This window comes from Poecile atricapillus, chromosome 17, assembly GCF_030490865.1.
Source record: "Poecile atricapillus isolate bPoeAtr1 chromosome 17, bPoeAtr1.hap1, whole genome shotgun sequence".
In the NCBI taxonomy this organism is placed as follows: domain Eukaryota; kingdom Metazoa; phylum Chordata; class Aves; order Passeriformes; family Paridae; genus Poecile; species Poecile atricapillus.
In genome coordinates, this window is record NC_081265.1 from 10944949 (window position 1) to 10964352 (window position 19404).

The 19404-nt window shown below is 56.7% G+C and overlaps 1 protein-coding gene across 1 annotated transcript in view; it reads right to left on the reverse strand.

Annotated features, from left to right (window-relative positions):
- NTN1 (netrin 1) overlaps positions 1–19404 on the reverse strand; it is an 82705-nt gene continuing 63301 nt past the window's right edge. The window contains exons 3-6 of the mRNA XM_058852130.1: positions 18710–18859; positions 16311–16364; positions 6377–6451; positions 1–401 (exon numbers count right to left, since the gene is read on the reverse strand). Of these exons, the coding sequence (XP_058708113.1) occupies positions 73–401; positions 6377–6451; positions 16311–16364; positions 18710–18859 (608 nt within the window). The 3' untranslated portion in view covers positions 1–72. The remainder of the gene's footprint in view (positions 402–6376; positions 6452–16310; positions 16365–18709; positions 18860–19404) is intronic.

Consider the following 19404-nt stretch of genomic DNA (forward strand, 5'->3'; position numbering starts at 1 on the left):
GCCGGTCCCTGCCCGCCCCAGCTCTACACAAAGCAGCATGCACAGTCAGTCTCTCCCTCTCCTCCTCCTCCTTTAGGCTTTCTTACACTTCCCCTTCTTCTCCCGCTGCTGGAACTTCCGGAGCCGCCGGGCCCACGTGTCCCGCCACTGGATCACCAGGCTGGTTTTGTCGGCAATGATGCCGCTCTGGTCAGGGGAGTCCTCATTGTTGCCCAGCAGCAAATATTTCTTCATGGGCTTGATTTTGGGGCACTTGCAGGCTATGTCCTTGGAGTGGATCCACAGGGTCTGGTCTCCGCGCCGGATCCGGTTGCTGCCTTGTTTGTAGACAGAGATGATGTTCACCGTGAACTTCCACCAGTCCGCGTTCTTCTCTGCTTTCAGGACGTGGATCTGGACAGCTGGAAAACAGCAACACACAGGCAAGAGAGGAAAACACGTTACTGTTCGGGCTGGTGAGGAGAAAATCAGCTTCAAGCCTTACCTAATGGGCTGTGTGAGGAAGAGGGATTTTGCAGCAGCCAGGGGTTGTGGATGCCCCAAAATGCTGCCCCCAGGCCATCCCCAAAACCAGGAGCAGTCAGTGCTGCATCTGAGGGTCCCAGCAAAGCTTCCAAGAGCACCAAAGGCTTGGGAGATGCTCTCCAGCTCTGCGTCTGGCGGAGTCACAGAAACCTCTCTGCAAGTGTTAAATGGCAGCACTGGGCTCCGAGGAGATCTGCTGGTGTCCTGGCAGAGGACTGGGAGACCACCAGCCCCCACTGCCAGACTGAGGTGGGAGGACAACTGTGATCCCTGCACAAGGTGATGTTGATGATGGTGATGATGATGATGATGACGTTTTCCAAGCCCATGGCTGATGCTGTGTAACCTCCTCTGTAGCCATGAACTGAGGAAACCTCAGCCCCCCACCACTCCAGCCTTTGCTCTTTCCTGGAATCGGGCTAAAAATCAGCTTCCAGGAAAATACTTTCCCCAGGCAGGGCCTGCCCATCCCTCCTGGGTGTGTTTGCCAGCTGTGGGGTGAGGAATTCCCACCAGAGGGAAATCCCAGGTGAGGATGGTCTGGCTGGCAGAGCAGGAAAGGGCCAGGCTCTGCACAGGCTGGCACAGCACAACCACAAAGAGCTTTTTTAGCCAAATCATTGAGCTTTTCCATTTTTCCCCACCCTTCCCTCCATGCTCAGGGAGCTATAACCCCCTGCCCATTCACCTGCCTCTCTCAGCTGCCTGGCTGAGCCCCAGTGGGGCCAATCCTATTTGTATAAATCAACAGAGGGAGAAGAAACATCCCAAAACCTCAGGGAAAACTCTGCCATTTGCCTTGTAACAGTCCAGTTTTCCCCCCTGGCTTGGTGGTGGAGGAGCATCCCCCTGTCTCTAAAACCAAGTGATTCCAGACTCTGGGAGGAAGCAGAGCTCTGCAGCCCAGCACAGCTTTTTAACACGTTGCAAAATATATGGGGTATATTTCTTCAGAGCATGTCATGGAGGCCAGATGCTTTCATTAAAAAAAAAGGGAAAAAAGGGAAAAAAAACAACCCTAAGCTCTGACTGTGTATTTCCCTGTCTGGTGTGAAGGTAACAAAATGTGAAGAGTAGCCAACTTTTATTTTTTGGAAACAAATCTTTCCAAAAAAGCTTAAACCTTTGACCTGCCTGGGTCCACACTGACAAAATGGAGAAAATGAATGAAAAGGAACTGGAGAGAGGTGGTTACAGGAAACTGCTCTAAAACACACAGTCTGTATTTTTTTTTATGTCAAGGCCCCCATCTCTTATTTTTTCCCTTTTTATTAATGAAGTGGAAGGAGTGAAAGCTTTGAGGAAGGCTTGGCTGGCGCAGCCACAGCTGCCTGCCCTGACAGCCAGATTTCTGCCCATAGCTTCACATCCAGTTCCTCCTGAGCTGGGTTTGGAGCCCAGCTTTAGTGGTGCTTGCCTGGGTATTTCAGTGGTGGGGTGGGACCAGCACCTCCAGCATCTCTCAGGGGACACAGGACACGCAGAGGGGCAGGAATGGGCCAGGGTGAATTTTTGGAAGCCCAAGCTGGCTCCCCTGGGGAAATCAACAGGGATTTAAGAACTCCCTTCCCATGAAGGAGGTTTCAGTCCCTTCCAGATTTGGGGCTCTGGCTCAGCTGTGTCCCCCCAATCCAAAGCTGGCTTTGGGGCTTGGTGTTGTCCTTCATCTGCCTTCTCCTGGGACAAAGCTTGGCTTTGTGCTGAGCTGCTCTCACTTGGCTGATGTTCCCATGGAAGCCCTGCTCTCAGGTCTATCCCTGGAAAAACATCCCTGGCAGAGCCCCTGGGGCAGCAGGAGGTGATGGCTCCTCATGGGGATGGTTCCCCTTGCTGTGGTCCCCTGGAGCAGGAGAACAAAGCCAAAGGAGCAGCAGCTTCCACGGCTCCAGCTGGGGCTGGTGACACTGGATTCAGTGAGGATGGGCTCTGGTCCAGACTGGTGACACTGGATTCAGTGAGGATGGGCTCTGGTCCAGACTGGTGACACTGGTTCCAGTGAGGATGGGCTCTGGTCCAGACTGGTGACACTGGTTTCAGTGAAGAGGGGATCCAGCCCAGCTCCTGATCCCACTGGTGCTTTGTGCCTGCTCTTCCCTGACCTTTGCAAACTTTGGGCAGCTGAGCCCCGGGGGGAATCTGGAGCTGCTGCACCCCAGGCACTCCCAGAGTTCCAGAGGTTTTTCTCCAGGTTCACTTCCCTGCAGCCTGCTCTGCTCCCAAGGGAGCTCTCAGGCAGCTGGGGAGCAGCCCCATGGACCATATCCCACCTGACACTGATACTCCTGAGCCTCAGATCCCACCTGGCTGGTGCCTTCCAGCTCTCAGCACACAACGGTTCTTTGGCAGAAGGTGAGCAAGTGGTCTCAGGCTGTGGGAGGGCAGGGGGGGTCCCTGCTCCTCTCCTGCATCCCCAGAGCTCAGGGATGCTCCCAGCTCCTTGAGGCCTGGCTGGGAGCCTCCAGCCACAAGAAAGCCCCACAGGCTGGAAGCTGGAGATAGCCCAGGGGTGGATGGTTTGATGTTAATAAAAACAAATCCCAGCCCAAAGCCTCAAAACAACGTTTGAGGGCAGCTCCTGAAGGCTGAGAGCAAAGCAGTGCCTTGCAGCATCCAGAGATCATGAGTCAGGGCCCCAAAATCCTGAGGCTGCCATGAAAGAAGGGAGGCTGGGGAAAACCTAATTATTTCATTCGTTTTTTAATTTACATTTGGGGTTTGTGATAAATCTCCTGAGTTCAAGGCTTCCCCTGCTAAGGCTGACTCAGGGCTGGGCTGTAGGGCCAAATCTGTGCATCCTCTTGTGGAATCCTGGAATTTCACACATACCCCATGCACAGACCTGTCTGTGGGAGCTGCAGATCTGGGGACCATCACAGTGCTGGCCCCTGGGAAAGTTCCCAAGGAGTGGCAGTGGGAACAGAGCAGTTTGAGGGTATTTAATATGGCCAGGTGGAAGGGGGTGCTGGGGACAGCGGTGGCAGGCGCAGATGTCCCAGTGCAAGGCAGGGGTTTCCAAAGGCTTGGCTCCCCTCTCACTGCACGAGTGGAGTGCAGTCCATGTGGATTTTATTCCAACCAACAGCAAAAGGTGACCCCGACACCATCTGGGTTTGGGAATGTAAAGGGCTGTCTCCTCGCTGGAGCAAAGTGCTAAAATGTGAAATTCTCCCCCCACCCTTTTTTTCAGTTTTTAATTTATTTGGCGGCGGCTTTGCCTCGTTCCAGTTGCCAATTTCCTACTGGTTTAATATTGGAGATTTATGATCCCTAATCCCTGGGTGTGCCCTGCTGCTGGGGGACCCCTCACTGCCCCAGCTCTCTCCCTCAGCACGTGGGTCCAGCAGGGATTGCTCAGCTCCAGGGATGGGATTTCTCCACCTTCCAAGCAGTGGAAGGGTCTGTGAGTGCCAGGGTTGGTGCTTCCCCCCTGCCTCGGCTTTTTTTTGGGATTCAGGTCTTTTTCTCCCCCTCCCTCCCTCCCTCTTTTCAAGCTGCCTTTTGAAAACACGTTTTGCTTTTTTCCAGCAGCCCCTGCCAAGCTCCTCTCGACAAAGGGGGTGACTAAGAGAAGGCTCCACTGAAGGAAGGATTTTTTAACTTTTTTTTTCCAAGAAAGGGCAAAGTGAGCAGATGATCTCACCTTTCGGATGAGGATTCTGTTCCCTCCCCAGTGCTGGGATGGGGATGCAGGGCCGACATGGGAGCGATGCCTGGGACCACAGTGCTGGTACAAAAACGTGCCAGCATCATCCGTGCAGGACCGGGCCCTGCTGCAGCACAGGCAGCTCAGAATCAGCGACAAAACGGAGATGGAAAAGCTCCAGGTTTCCTCAACCAAAGTCACACCCCATGGAGAGCGGAAAGATCCCCAAAATCGGGAGGAAAATGTGGTGCCTGAGGGGGTAAAGGATGTTCACACCTCACCCGGATCAGCATCACCTGCTCTCATCAAATCCCCTCTCCTTTTGGGACTCTCCACGCTCAGTGCCTTCAGCCGGAATCCCTTTTGCTTTCCAGGGATTCAACTGCCCCCACCCAGCAAACCCTTCCTCTCCCTGCTTTTCTGGGAGCTGAGTGGCCCTGCGCTCCCCCACGCAGCCAAAATAAACCCAGAAAAAGCTTTTCTGCCTCTGTCCCTGCCTCCCCCCGTCCCTGGATCTCCCGGCTTGCCCTCCCTGCCTTCTGTTTCACTCCAAATATTTGCACCCAAACCCAACTCGCGGGGGAAAAAAGCCCAAATTAAAATAAAAAGAAAAAAAAAAAAAAAAACCGCACCACAAACCCGACAAAAACAAACAGATACGAAAAATAAATAAGGGAAAATATCCCCTTTGAAAGGCTGAATGAAGCGGGGAGCTAAAAAGCCCCATTGAGGAGCGCGGGGCGGATGATAGCTCCCGATTGAGCCCGCGGGAGAAGGAACTCTGTTCAAGCTAATTAGGGCCTTTTAGGACATTCAGCCCAGCGATGCCAGCAGAACGGTGAGGAAAAGAGCCTCCTAATTGGCTTCCTGCTGGGGTGTCAGTCCCAAAGTCTTTATTATCCCTCCCTGCACCTTTTCAACCCTTTCTTCCCTCCCTGGCCCTGCTGAAAGCCTGGGCTGCCCCAGCATGGCTCACCCCGCTGCCCTGGTTTGTCCTCAAAACGCGAATTTGCCCTGGCTGTGGGGGACCCTTCCATGGCCAGGAGGGTCGGGTGGGAGCACCCGGGGCCAGCGCTGGGACAGTGTCCCCGCAGCTGAGCCAGCCCCAGCAGCCGGCTCTGGCTCACTGGGGAGGCTGCACAAGTGATGGCGAGTGAGAAAAGAGAAGGAAAAGCTCTTTGCAGCTCCCCTAATCACCGCTCCAGCGGCATCTCTTCCCTGCTGATTGCTCCCTGCCTGGGACACCTCTGGAGCCACCCACACCTCCCCAGGGTCTGCTGGAGCCCACAGGGCAGCCCTAAACAAAACCGTGTGGCACCCAAACCTCCAGCAGATCCAAAGGTGACACCCAAACCTCCAATGGATCCAAATGTGAGATTCACCCAAACCTCCAACAGATCCAAAGGTGACACCCAAACCTCCAACAGATCCAAAGGTGACACCCAAACCTCCAACAGATCCATGTGTGTCACCCAAACCTCCAACAGATCCAAATGTGAGATTCACCCAAACCTCCAACAGATCCGAGTGTGTCACCCAAACCTCCAACAGATCCATGTGTGTCACCCAAACCTCCAATGGATCCAAGTGTGTCACCCAAACCTCCAATGGATCCATGTGTGTCACCCAAACCTCCAATGGATCCATGTGTGTCACCCAAACCTCCAATGGATCCATGTGTGTCACCCAAACCTCCAACAGATCCAAATGTGAGATTCACCCAAACCTCCAACAGATCCGAGTGTGTCACCCAAACCTCTGAGTGCAACACCCAAATCTCCAAGACATCCATGTGTGAGCTGTGCCAGGGCTGTACCACCCTCTGAAGTCTCCTGGGAATTATGGGGGGATTCGATCCAGGTGACATGAGACTGCTTGCTGCTCACTCCCACAGCAAAAAATATTGTAAATATTTTAAAATATTTAAAAGCTGTGTCACGTAACAGCACAGTGAGAGGAGAGGGGACATGGTGTCATCATAACCTAGAAGATGCTGGAAACCACTTGGAAAAGAAGAGTCTTTTCAGGGTCCACAGCGTGCTCATCCCAGTTTCCCAAGTGAGACACGGCACTGCTGCCTGTCCAAAGCTGGCAAAAGCCATTCCCAAAACTGCAGGGCTGGGCCTGGCTGGGCCTGGGGACACCCCCGGGGATGCTCCTGCCCCGCATCCCTTTGGCACGCTCGTCCCTTGGACAGGGGACACTCACCATAGTCTTTCTTACAGTACTTCTTCATGTTGATCTTCAGCTTCCCCTTGGAGGCTTTGCAGTACGAGTCACAGTCTGCGCCGAGAGAGGGGGAGGGCAAGAAAACATTAACAAAACAAATTAGCCTTAAAATGAAGAAAGCGCTGGGGGAAGGGGGGGCGGCTCAAAGCTGCAGCCTGCCATGAATAAGCAGCGTGCCTGTGATATCCATCTGCCAGGCCCCGATTGGAGGGGGCATTGAGAAAGCCCTTCCTTTCTAAAGAAAGCTGCTCACAAAGGAGCCCATCCTCCCTCCGCCTCCCCCGGCCCGGCTTCCCCGGCCGCCTCTGTCTTCCTGGGAGACCCCGGGGGCCTCCCTTATTGTGCCACCCAGAGCTTTTGAGAGCCACACAAATTCCCCCTGTTCTCCAGCTCCCCACTGGAGCCTGCCCGGAGCCCACAGAGGCCCCATTGTCACCCCTAACCCGGGCCGGTGTCAGCCTTTGGCATTCATTGCCGAGAGATTCGGGCTGGGGTCACCCCGCCACAATGCGGGTCAGAGAGGAAATTAGCAGCCCATGAAGCATTAGCAAAGCCTTTTGGTGTCCACTCTACTGAAGTGTGCAAATAAAATACCCCAGTAGGAACATTTCATTTCTAATGGGCCCCCACTGCTGGGACACGCCGGCCTGGCCCGGGCGGCCGGCGGGAGCCTGGCACGGCCCCCTGGCACCGCCACCGCCGCTGGCCACGGGCCACGGGCATGGATGGAGCCCCTGGGGACACCCAGCCCCACCCTGGGAGCCCCTGCCCCTGCAGCAGGTGGGCACTGCCCTCCAGCCACCACCAGGAATGTCCCCGTGGCACCAGAGCAGCCATCCCACACCAGCTGCCAGGATTGGGGTAGGCTCCCCCTGTGCTGCCCAGGCACATCCACGGCTCCTCAGCACCCACAGTGCCAGAGGGGCCCCAGCAGCACAGGATCCCCTGGTGCAGGGAGGAAGGACACATCTGTCTGCAGCAGGAGGCCCTGGGACAAATGCCAGCCCTTGGAGGCCTCCATCTCTCCCAGCACTGTCCTTCCCCAGCCTCTGCTGGAGCACAGGTGTTGAACCTGCTGGAATGTCCCAGCACGGCCCCCGGGGTGGTTGGGAAGGTGGGAATGCTGCTGGCATCCCATGGCCAGCTCACACTGGGTGCCAAGACCATGAGGAACCCCCTTAGCACCAACTCCTGTGAGCCATGTGTGCCCCAGACCCTCTCAACCTGGCCATGCAGAGTCCCTGTCTCAGCTCCATGGCTCCCTGCTGCTCCCACTCCTCAGGAGACACCCTCAGGAAATCCAGGCTTCCTTCTCCTCCAGCAGGACCCAGCCAGGGCCAAACCCAAGCCCTGTGATCTTCCTCCTGCAAGAGCCCCAGCTGAGATCTCCAACCCAGCCAAGGGCCCTCCAAACCCTGATGGCTGAGGGCTTCCAGCCACTGATGCCTCCTCCCATTTGTTTTTCTCATTTAACATTTCTGAACATGGAGTAAAACTCGAAACACACTGAGAAAGGCGTGGATATTCCGTCAGTAGCTGAATGGATGGAGATGTGCTGGCAGAGCCCCAGCCAGGGGCAGGAGGGGGCAGGATGCCACCACACAGGACGTGGCTGCCTGGTGTCACTGAGCTCAGAGAGCAGAAACATTCCTGATCCAAGGCACTGGTAAGATGTTCCTGGCCATAAACCTTGAGGGAAAAGTCTCTAAGGGAGCTGAATGTCTGTGAAGTGACCTAACAGCCCGGGGAAGCTTCCCCTGAGCTTTTTGGGGGAGCAGGGCATGCCGGGGGACAGACAGGCCATCAGCTGCTCTGCTGGGCTGCTGATGTCCTTGGCACACCACTGGGGGTGTGATCAAGCTGCTGCTGGCTCTCCCTGGCACAGAAATCCTGGAGCTCTGTGGATGTTCACACCTCGGCCCCCGGGGCAGAACAAGAGGTGACACAAGGACAGGTGGGCAGTGAGTGCCTGCAGGGATGAGCCTGGAAGCTCTGGTTGCACATCCCTCCTGCCCTGGCCACATCCAGGACACGCTGGCCAGCAGCTGGCCCCGAGCAGCAGGGCTGGGAAGTGGCTCCCACCTGCACATTGATGGCTCAGCCCTGCAGGGGATCTGCAGCAGCCAGGCTGGCAGAGCACACCTGCAGCAGGTCCTCCTGCAGCCCCACTCCTGCTGGGATCCAGCCCAAAAAGCAGCAACCAGAGACATTACTGCTCTGGACTCCAGTCCAGAACCCTCACGAGAGCTACCCCAAGTCACCTCAGCAACCTCTCCCCACAGAAACATCCCTGACCGCAGCTGAGCTCCCATCCCTGCACCGCTGCCACAGAAATTCCATTCTACCTGTGATTACAGACCCACTGGGAGCCCACCAGGGCTGTTTGCCAGGCTGTGGGGTGATGGCACAGCACCCAGCTACCCCCACACCCTGCAGGGCAGCACCCACAGCCTCTGCTTCTCCCAGGGTGGCAGCCTGGGGCTCTGCCAGATCCACGGCTGACCCTACTTTGCCTAAACACGACCCTGCCCTGTCCTTCCCCTCATTCCCCAGCCCCACGGGCTGTGCCAGAGCCTCAGCTGGTTTGAATTGAAGCGGCCTGGCCAGAGCCAGCTGCTGTAAATCACTGGGAATCACCAGATGCCAGCGCTGGTTTCCGTCGGTGGGGGATTTGCTCCGGTTCATTTCCTTTGTCTCCCTCGTGGAGAGCTCTTCTTCCTCCTGGGTGACTTGGAGATCCTCTGGGGCCTCTTTGGGAGGGCAAATGGGATTTCTGTGAGCCAGGGATTGAGCTCTGTGTGTGTGGGGTGGTGCTGCCAGGCCCTTCGGGACAGTGCTCAGAGGGGATGCTGCAGGATGGTGTGTCAGTGCTGCCAGGGACAGACCCTGCTCTCCTCACTGAGTGACTCTTCAGCACTCTGGGCTCTGGGGGAGCTTTGCTGAGCTGCTGCTCCTCGCTGGAAAGGGATGGTGGAGCTGGGGAAGGGATGGGAGGAAGGATCAGCCCGTGGCAAGGGGAGGGTGGATGTGGGGCTCAGTGACTCGTGGGGATGCACAGGAAACACAAATTATTTGAGACTCGTGCAAAATTTGTCCCCAAGTGTTCATGTGACAAATCTCTGGAGTCCCAAGACTTGTACTGCAGGTCCTCCTTGCTCCTCTCCACGAGGCTGCAGAGGATCAGCCTGGGATAACGTTGTGGCCACAGCCCAGCCACAAACCGGGCTGAGAGCTCACAGAGCTGCCTGAAGGACACCCCTGCATGGGGGCAGTGTCCAGCTCCTGTCCTGCAGGAGTGATGGGGCAGCAGGATGGGCTCAGCCCCAGCTCCCTGTCCCCCTGTGCTGCACAAGTGTCCCCTGCTCACCCTGCCTGTCCTCCTGGCCTGGCAGGGCTCAGCTGCCCTCAACAGAGCCGAGACCTCCCTGACCCCTCTGAGCCTGTGTCCAGCCCAGCCACCCTTCCGAAGCACCCAACACCCCTGGTGACATCCAAGCCCCTGCTCCTGGCCCTCCCCGAGTTTGCTCAGCTGCACAAATATCCCAAAGGCCTGTTTGAGAGCCACGAGCCCGAAGGCCAGGCAGCCCCGGTGGGTTTTTGTGGCAGCCCCGCGCCCATCCCGGAGCAGCAGTGGGAGCTCGCAGGGGAGCAGGTGGCAGGCGGCTGCTTCGTGTCGCTCGCAGCTCAGTAAAACGTGTCAGCACAGCCTTCAGCAGCTTTGCAGCTCAGCCCATCCCCTTGATACAACTAATTCTCTGGCTGGGCAGAGACTTTTCACAGCTAAACACCTTCTTTGTTTTGCTTAATTCTTTTTTTTTTTTTTTTTTTTCTTCAGAAAGTTTAATTTTTTTCCTGTTTAAACATCCTCGGTTCGGGAGGTGTCTGGGGTTGCTGTGGTGAGGTCGAGAGCTGCGAGGTGCTGAGTGGTCATCCCGTGGTTTGTTGAAGGATCCTGCCCTTCCCGGAGTGCTGCTCCCAGGGCAGTGCAGGGAGGAGGTGCTGGCAGCAGGGCTGGGGGTGCTGAGTGTTGTTGCAGGAAAGATCCTGCACCAGGCGCCTCTTGCTGCGCTTGCAGCTCCAAAATCAGCTTTGAGCCGCTGCAAAAGCCACATGTCGGGAACGGAAATTAAAGGCCCCTTGATTCTGACATGATAGAGCGATTAAAGCCACATTTCTTGGCCTGGGTACCTAACTGGAAATGCAGATATAAGGCTTAGATCCCCAAGGGGATTCAGATTTCTAATCCAAATTTATGCAGCTAAATTCCTATTGATTTCCCCCAGGTAAGGCCCTAAATGCCTTTGTGGGCTGTGATCCAAAGTGGAGGTGTTGTGGCTTAGGAGGGGAGCCCCAGCCCTGACAGCCTGACCCCAGCACTTGGGGCTGAGGGATGTTTTCCTGCCCTCCCTCCCAGGGTTTCTGCTCTCTGGGGGCTCTGTGGGTGGGGTTGGGGTGTCCCCATCTCCTGTTGTCACCAGGGGGAATGTACAACCAGACCAAGCCACCAAATGAAGGTGCAGCTCCAAATATCAAGTCCTAAATCCTTGATTCCTTTACCAGAGAGTGCAGGACTGAGAGAACAGGAGTGGGGTCTGCCTGGGGTCCCACACACCCCCAGAGTGGGTCAGGGCAGATCAGTGGGGCTGGTTTGATTTGCCACGTTCCAAAGGGACACAGGATAAAATGCAACCCAGCACTGGGAGAGGAGAGGAGAGGATGGTCCTGTGGCAGTCCTGCCAGGGATGCCTTTGGCTCCCAGCAGAGATTTCCCCCGATGACCGTGAACTCCTGGTTCACTTCCCACAGCACTGAAGCTGCCCCTTGCTTCCATCCCAAGGAATTATTTTGGCACCTCCATCAGTGCCAGGGAAGGACTGTTGGAGTTGTTTGGAGAGCTCCAGCTCTGCTTGCTCCAAGCTGCTGGCTCTGGGCCTTGCTGACCACATGTCCTCGGGGAGGGGATGCTCTGGATCCTCTTCTTTCCCAGGAAGCATGGAGATGGGACCATCCCTGTGGGACAGGCATGGGGACTGCATGTCTGGCTCACAGAGCACACAGTGACTGCGAGGGATCACAGCTGTCATTTAACTTGTGCAGGACTCTGCTGGGAGTCTCTGTCTCAGAGCTGGCTGCTTTAACATAAAGGAGGTTTAATAAAATAGCAAAGCTAAGGCAGAGAATCCTTCCCAGGTTATTCATTTCAGCAGTGGCATCGCTTGTCCCATGCTTTGCTGCAGCCTTGTCTGGCCACTTGAGTGGACAGGGGTTTGTTATCACAAAACTGGGTCTGTTATCACTAAATGGCTCTTCTCTCACCTGGCCATGGCCCAGCTGTCCCGCATGTAATGCCCTTTGTAATTATCACGTGCAAATTAGTGCCCTTCATTCCTGGCCAGCTGCAGGACAGCTGGTGTCCCCAGCAGGGTGGCGGTGGCCATTCCCCCAGCATGGCCAGGAGCTGGAACAGGGAGGCACATCCCTTCCAAGCCTTGGAGCTGGGATGAGCTGGGGCTGGGCTGCTCCAGCCGTGCCTGCTGTGTTATCTAGAGGATGGTGCCCAGGTGTGACAGGGGTCTCCAGGGGCCTGGATCTGCCCCCAGAGGGTCTGTGCCAAGCCTAGGTGCACAGCAAGGCTCTGGCACTGGATGGTATTAACCGGGTGCTCTGTCCTTGGTCACCTCCCAGCTGGGAGCAGCAGTGCCCAGGAGCTGGCAGGGCTTTGTCCCACCAGCGGAGGTGGGTCTGTGACCAGTCTGTCATGGCAGAGGCACCTGCCGAGCATCAGAGCATCCTCTGCTCTCCAGAGCGGGCTGAGGAGCCCTTGGCACCCGCACAGGAGCGTGGGGGGCACCGAGGCCAGCCCTGCCCTGTGCCGGGCACAGCCACCCCGGCTCTGAACTGTGCCACTCCCCGGCAGGGCAGGAAAAGCGGGAGGAGTAACTTCCACGCTTATTTATTTGCTTGTTTTGGTGCTTTGCAGACCCAGCCTTCCCCTGGGAGCTCACTGCAATCCCCGTACACAAAACCTTTCGTGCAGAATGCCACGGCTCCTGAAGAGCAGCGTGTCCCAGAGCCCCGGTGCTCCGTGCCCAGCGGGAAGCGGCTGCTGAGCCCCCGGAGAAGGGCCCGGAGCTCCCGGGCAGGCAGCGCAGACCCCAGCGGAGAGCGGCCATTAACCTCTCCCTTGGAACAAGAAGGTGCAAATGAGCCCGCAGTAGCCTCCTTTCTTCTGGCTGAGCAAGATTGATTGAAAAACAAATTGGCGCAAATAAAGCATGTAATTAGATTAAAGCCTCTCGCCTGGAGCGGCTGGAAAGCGGCAGCGAGGGATTCCCGGGAGCCCGCAGCCCCTGCCCACCTCCGCAGCTCCAGAGGGACCCCAGCGCCCCCAGGATGCGAGCGGGCTGTCCCCCCACATCCCGGGAATGTCCTGGAGCAGCAGCCGGGGCTCCATCCCTGGGAGCTGCGGGCACGGTCAGGGGGAAGCGCCCCAGGCACGGCCCGGCCCCGCTGCAGCTCGGGGGGATTCGCTCCCCGCCTCCGGCGCTGCCCTTTGCGGATGGGATTTCTGCTCTTCCAGGACAGCCGTGCCCTCAGCAGCTGTGGCCTCAGCAGCCGCATCCCAATTCTCCCGGATCTAAAGGGAGCAGGAGGCAGGCGATGGCTGCTGGTGGCACAGTGGGGACAGTCCAGCTGTGCCAGGCACCCACTGAAAACACTGCACGGTAAAAGCCTGCGGTGGGAACACCGCACTGGAAACCAACAGTGAACCGGAAAACACCTCACTGGAAGAAAACTCCACACCAACTCGGAGTTTTGCAGCTCTTCCACACCACCTCTGCCCCCTCCTCAGCCCTCTCCCGGGAGCAGCCAGGGCTGGCTGCACATTTCCTATCCCTTCCCACAGGATTTCTCCCAGTGTTGAGCCCCAGGACACGCTGGGGACAGATCCAGAGGTGCCCTGCCAAGACCCACTGCCAACACTGTGAAATACATTCCTAGGAAAACATCTGTCCTCGGGAGCCCAGCACCCCATACATTCCTGCGTGAGCAGCTCCCAGCCTAGCGGGAAAATCAGTTTTCTGTTCGGGGAGAGATGCAGAAACAGGGAGCTGGTGCTGGGGACAAGAGCTTGTGTAACCAGGGGGAATCAGCCTCTGGAAATGTCCCAGGATGGGGAGTGGGAGCTTGTCAGTCCTGACTCTGAAGCTCGAGGCTTGGCTATGGTGGGATGTGGGGGTAAAGGGTTGCAGGGATGGAGGGATACAGGGATGAAAGAATGTGGGAATGGAAGAACAGAGGGATCTGGGCTGGAGGGAATCAGCTGCAGGGAAGTGAGGATGGAGGAATAGAGGGATGTGGGGATAAAGGCTCGCAGAGACTAAGGGATATGGGGGTGGAAGAATGCAGGGATTTGGGGATGGAGGGATGCAGGGATGGGGGAATGAATGGATGTGGGGCTGCAGGAAGCCCTGCACTGAGATGATAAGAGCACGCTGCCTTCGTGCATGGAGCTTATCTGCATTTCAGTGGTTTTGGGGGGGTTGTTGGAGGTTTTTTCCTTCAGACTTTTGGAGCTATTTTGGAGTGACCAGGAGCTCCCTCGCTGGATGCCCCTCTCTCCTATTGTGCTCCCAGCCATTCACCGGGGATCACCATGAGAAACCTTTCAGAGGGAGCTGGATGCTGCTGATCAATCAGTCAATCAATCACGCGGTCAATCCATCACCTCACTTACAGCTGGGACAAGGCAGAGAAAGCCCGGGCAGGGCTGAATGAATTCCTCCTTTGGACGGGTACAAAGCTGGAGACTCGCAGGCTGAGCCCAGATTTACCCCAGGGTGAATGAAATGACGATTTCCCCTCCCGACCGCACCGCAGGGAGCTGGGCAGCGCTTTGTTCCCAGGCTCTGGGATGCTCCCGGCTCTCCACAGGGCTGACACTTCCCCACAGCCAAGGGCTCGGGCTTTTCTCCCCTCCAGTGCAAATTCCTCCCAGCCCTGGATTTGGGAGCATCCTCACCAAGAAGAGAAGCTTGTGCTCCAGCCAGGAGCCCTTCGGGGAGGAGGCTGAGCCCTGTTCCGGGGGAAAACCGTGGGGAGCTGCATCAATGCAATCACCTGGTTTTATTTAAGCCCACTGGCTGAAATCATCCACCTCAGATAATAATTCCCCAGAAAATCTGGATTTGATTCAGATAAGACAAGGCCTGACTGGCAGGTTTGTAAACCTTCACCCCCCCTGTGCTATTTTTGTTTTCCCTTTCACTGTGGTCTCTTCTGTCTAAGAGGAATCAAAAAAGGACCAGAAAAGCTCCTCTTGCCTGGCAGCAAAAATGAGGAGCAGCCCCTCCTCATCCTCCAATCTCCCGGCATGGGAGAGCATGAATGCATTTCATCTAAACAATCCAGTTTTGGCCTGTTTTCCCAAACTGATTGGGACCCCTGAGAGTAGGCAGAGCCAGGCAGGACCCCCCACAGCAGAGCTGACATTGTCCCACCCCTCGTTCCAAGGCCAGCTTTGGCCCGTGCTCCTGTGCAATGCTCCAGGTTGGGGTGATGCTCCCTGAGCTCTTGGCCACTTTCTGTCCCACGTGGCCACGAGCACAGGAACTGGAGCGGCACCTCTCCCACAATTGCCTGCACTCAAAGTCTCCCCCTAATTGCTTTTTCTATCTTGTTTCCAAACCCTTTTTCTCCCATAGCATGGGAGTTCTGGCTCGTGGACACTGATTTAGGGATTTGTTAAAAACCCCCCAGATTTCAGCAGGGTGGAGGGGGGAGCTGAGAGGTGCCAAGACACAGCACTGCTGGATGCTCCCTGTTGAGGAAGCTTCAGGCTCCTTGGACAGAGAGTGCTTAGAAACTCCAACAAAATCCCAGTGAGAAGAATCGTGGTGGGATTCTGGGCCTGTTGGATTGCTCAGCTTGGCTCAGCCTTCACTGGGTTTTCACTGGCACCGGAGGCTCCTGGTGGGATGCCCTGGTCCCTGGTCACCCCTCTGGGCAGGGAATGGGGGCATCTGGCCCCCCAGGGACACAGGGATCCACAAGGCACTGTCCAGGCATTTCTCATCACTCCCACACCATGGATAACCCTCTCCCAGCCTCCAGCCAGGGCTCCTCAGCTAAGGAAGGGCTCTAACCCTGCTGGGATGTTCTGGTTTTGGCTTTATGCAAACTCAGCTGGATTTCAGATCCTGAAACAGCCCCTCTCCAGTGGCAGGGCTGCAGATGTGTTTGCACGGGGTAAAACCAGTCCCTGAAATCAGTCCCACAGATGCTGCTGGGATCAACCTTCCTGTGACACTGAGGACTGAAGGTGTCCCTTTGCTGCCTCGGTTTCCCACCCAGGGACTGCTCCTGAGCACGCAGGGTGACAATCCCTGCCACTTGGCTCAGGGATCAATCCAAGGTGACATCCGTCACTTTTAGTACCAACTCCTTAATTTATTAACCCTCCTGAACCACTGAGACAAAAGTAAACAGCTTTTACACCTCATGTCTTCACAGCTGGGGCTCAAACACCCCAGGGACCTCCAGGCAGCAGCCCAGGACATGTCAGCCTTTCCTGGGACCTCTGGCTCCTGCTGTCATCCCCTGGTCAGAGCCCTCCAACACGAGGCAACTGGGAGCAGGGGTCCCTCTGGGGGGGACAGCTGTGGTTCCAGCCCCAGGTAACCCTCTGTGCTCACAGATTCAGTGGGAAATCCTCCTGCACCTTCCGTGCCCTTGAGGAACACCAACCTCAGGATGCTGCACGTGTGTTTCCAGCACGTTCGGGCATAGAAGGAAACCATTTGTCCTGGTACAAACAACAGGATTTATGCCTTTGGTGCAATTTATCTCGAGGGAAATGATTGCTGAAGGGAATTTTAGTACTGAGGTTTAGCTCCAAAAGAAGAGAACGTACCTGCGGGCTCCTCCGCGCTGCTGGCGGCCGTGGTGGGTGGAGCAGCCGGGATCTCTGCAGGACAGCCAGAGCCACACGGCAACAGAGAGGAGACAAAAGGAGGAGCAATCATTCCAAACCCCAAAGAGCCTGGTCCCTGCACACGCTGCAGGTTCCCTTCCCAGGAGGGCTCCCAGCTACGAGCCCCAGCAAGAGCCCCCAGAGCAGTGCACCGGGAGCTGGGGAACCAGGCATCCCTCGAGGCTGTCACAGAGGGGGTTTTTAACCAAAACTTTGGCTTTTGGCTGCATGCTGCACGGTGCCCAGCCCCTGTGGTCACTGCCTGTCCCTGAGTGTCCCCTCCAGCTGCTGTCACCCAGGCAGTGCTGGTGCCTGAGGCAGGGTGCAGGTACAGGCTGCGGCTCTGCTGGGATGCAAGCATTGCCTCCCACATTTTGAGGAAACACAAACACATCTGGTGCAAATTCCCTGGTCCCTGGCTCTGATTTGGGGCCAACTTTGCAGAGCTGAATCCACATCATGCTCTGGATATTCCTTCCCAGGCCTGGCTGTGTTTGTTGAGAGGATGGACTGTGGATGGAGGGGGCTGTACGATCCTGGCTTTGCAGGATGCTCCCCCTGGATGTGCTTCCTGCATTTAGGGCACTGTGCTGCCATTCTGTGGGGGAACACCACACCAGCCCTGTTTGAAAGTGGAATTTAGGCATGAGCTGGGAGAGGGCATCTGCCGCTTTCTGCTTCTGCTCATGGAGAAATGCACAGCCACCAAGGCAGGGGTGTGGCAGCAGCTCGTGTGCAGCCCAGTCAGCACTGGGGGATTTCTGGGTCACTCACCCTCGTGCAATTAAACACAGCACAAGGCACGGAGCGTGACCAGGCAGCACTGAGAGCCAGCACAGCCATCCCAAAGTGGGAGCTGGGGCTGCTCCTGCCTGGCCTGACCCAGACCCCACGGGGGTCTCACTCCTTCCCCCAAGGTGTTCCTTCCATGGCTACAAGTCTCTGGGAACAGGGAATTATGAGCAGTGGCAAATCAGAGAGTGACTGTGCCCAGCCCCAAAGCCTGGATGGGCCATGTTGAAATCCTGGGTCTGTCTTTATTTAGTGCCATGAATCCTGAGGGAGCTGATGCAAGGAACAATTTACTCTCTGATTTCCCCTGGCCCTGGGGAATGATTAATGATAAACCTTTGTGCACACTTGCTGCAGAGCAGACTGGAGCCATGGCTGGAGGTCTTGGGGACAACAAGCATCTGCTTTGGGCTCTGGCTGTCCCATTGCGACACGGGGAAAAATGAATCTCAAGTGACCCCAAACCACCCTGGAATGTCTGTTTTCTTCAGCAGGAGAAGGTGGAGAAAGGGTCTCTGCCCCAGAATTTGGCAATGGCCATGCTGAGAGAGGGAATAGTGTGGGAGCAGACTGTGGGTTCCCAACAAAGGCTTGATTCTTTCAACCTTCACTTTTCTTTTTGGGACTTTTCCTCCTTTTAGCAACAGAGCTCCCTTAGGGGAGCAGTTCCTCCTTCCCTTCCCATCCCATCCCATCCCATCCCATCCCATCCCATCCCATCCCATCCCATCCCATCCCATCCCATCCCATCCCATCCCATCCCATCCCATCCCATCCCATCCCCACAAATTTTGGTGCTTTGTTTCTTAGGGCAGGTGGGGATGTCCCACAAGGTGCATGAGAATGAGAAGATCCAACAGCAGCAAACCCAGAGGCAGCAGAGAGGGGCACAGGGCTAAACCCCAACTTTGCTGGGCAGTGAGAGCTCAGAGGGGCTGAGGGGATCCAGGTGTTTGCAGAGCAGATGCTGCAATGGAGGCATTTTGGGAGCTGTACCTGGTGTTTCTGCTCTTGTTTCAAGAGCAGAGGGTGAGAGCAGCCTTGGGAAGGGAATTGCAAAGCAAACCCAGGGAAGCCAAAGATAAAACCCCCTGTGTTTCTGGGAGGGTTGTGTGAGTGCAAGAGCCCTTTCAGCAATCCAGGTGTTCTCAGCTGCAATGGCAACTCCATCAAAGGAGCAGCTCCTCTGATGAGCTCTGTGCCACGGGTAGCACAGCCTGATTTTGGAGAGAAAAACCTGTTTTAGCATCCAGCCCTGATGTGGCACCCCTAAATAAAAGTGCTCTTGGGGCACATCTGTCCCACGAAGCAAAATGGAATTCCCAGCAAGCTTGGCTGCAGATGCACTCACAGAACCCCCCCAACAAGGCAGGTGAGCCGCTGGAAGCTGCTGTGGATGTTGGACCACGTTTGGGCAGAGCGGAGGGCAGGGTCCCCAGGCAGCTCCGGCCCCTGAGCGCCGGTGGGGTTCAGCAGCCCCCCAGCCTGGGCAGGGTTTTAAGGGTTAAAACCTCTCCTCCACAGACGCGGAAAGAAGATCCACCTACTTATGCAGGGGGCGATGGGGGAGCGGCTCTGCTGGTAGCCCTTGGCGCAGCGGTTGCAGGTGATGCCGGTGACGCCGTCCTTGCAGGGACACTGGCCCGTGGTCTGGTTGCAGGTCTGGCCGGCCGCACCCACGGGGTGACAGTCGCACTCTGGGGGGACACACGACAGCAGGGTCAGCGCAGGGCACAGGTGGCGGTGTGGCATCGGCGGGGAGCGGGGCAGCTCCCCCGGCACGGCTCCAGCTTCTGTGCCGCTGGCAGCTCGGCAAAGCCAGGGAATGAGCTGGAACAGAGCTGGCATTTGGCACCGGGGCTGGGGGACAGCGCTGGAGAAGGGGTGGCCCTGTCACAGGGACAGAAGCGCAGCCGGTGACTGATCCTGGGAGGCAGCGTGGGGATGGATCCCACGGACGCAGCTCCAGGAGATCGCAGGATTTAAAGGCAGGGGAGCAGCACCCAGTGTTCCCGGGCAGCAGCTCCAAACTCGCCGGGCTCCCGGGAGCGGTGGCAGGGCTGGAACAGAGGTACAAACCCAGCAAGGTCCCACCACCCCTCGGCTTGCCCAGCTCCGGCAGGAAGCAATCGCTTGCAGAGAGCTTGGGAATTCATTTCACACGCACTCAAGAAAAATCAAACCCGTCCTTTCAGAGCTCTCGCTCGAGCCCTTCCCGCTGAGCAGCATCCCTGGCAGCTGG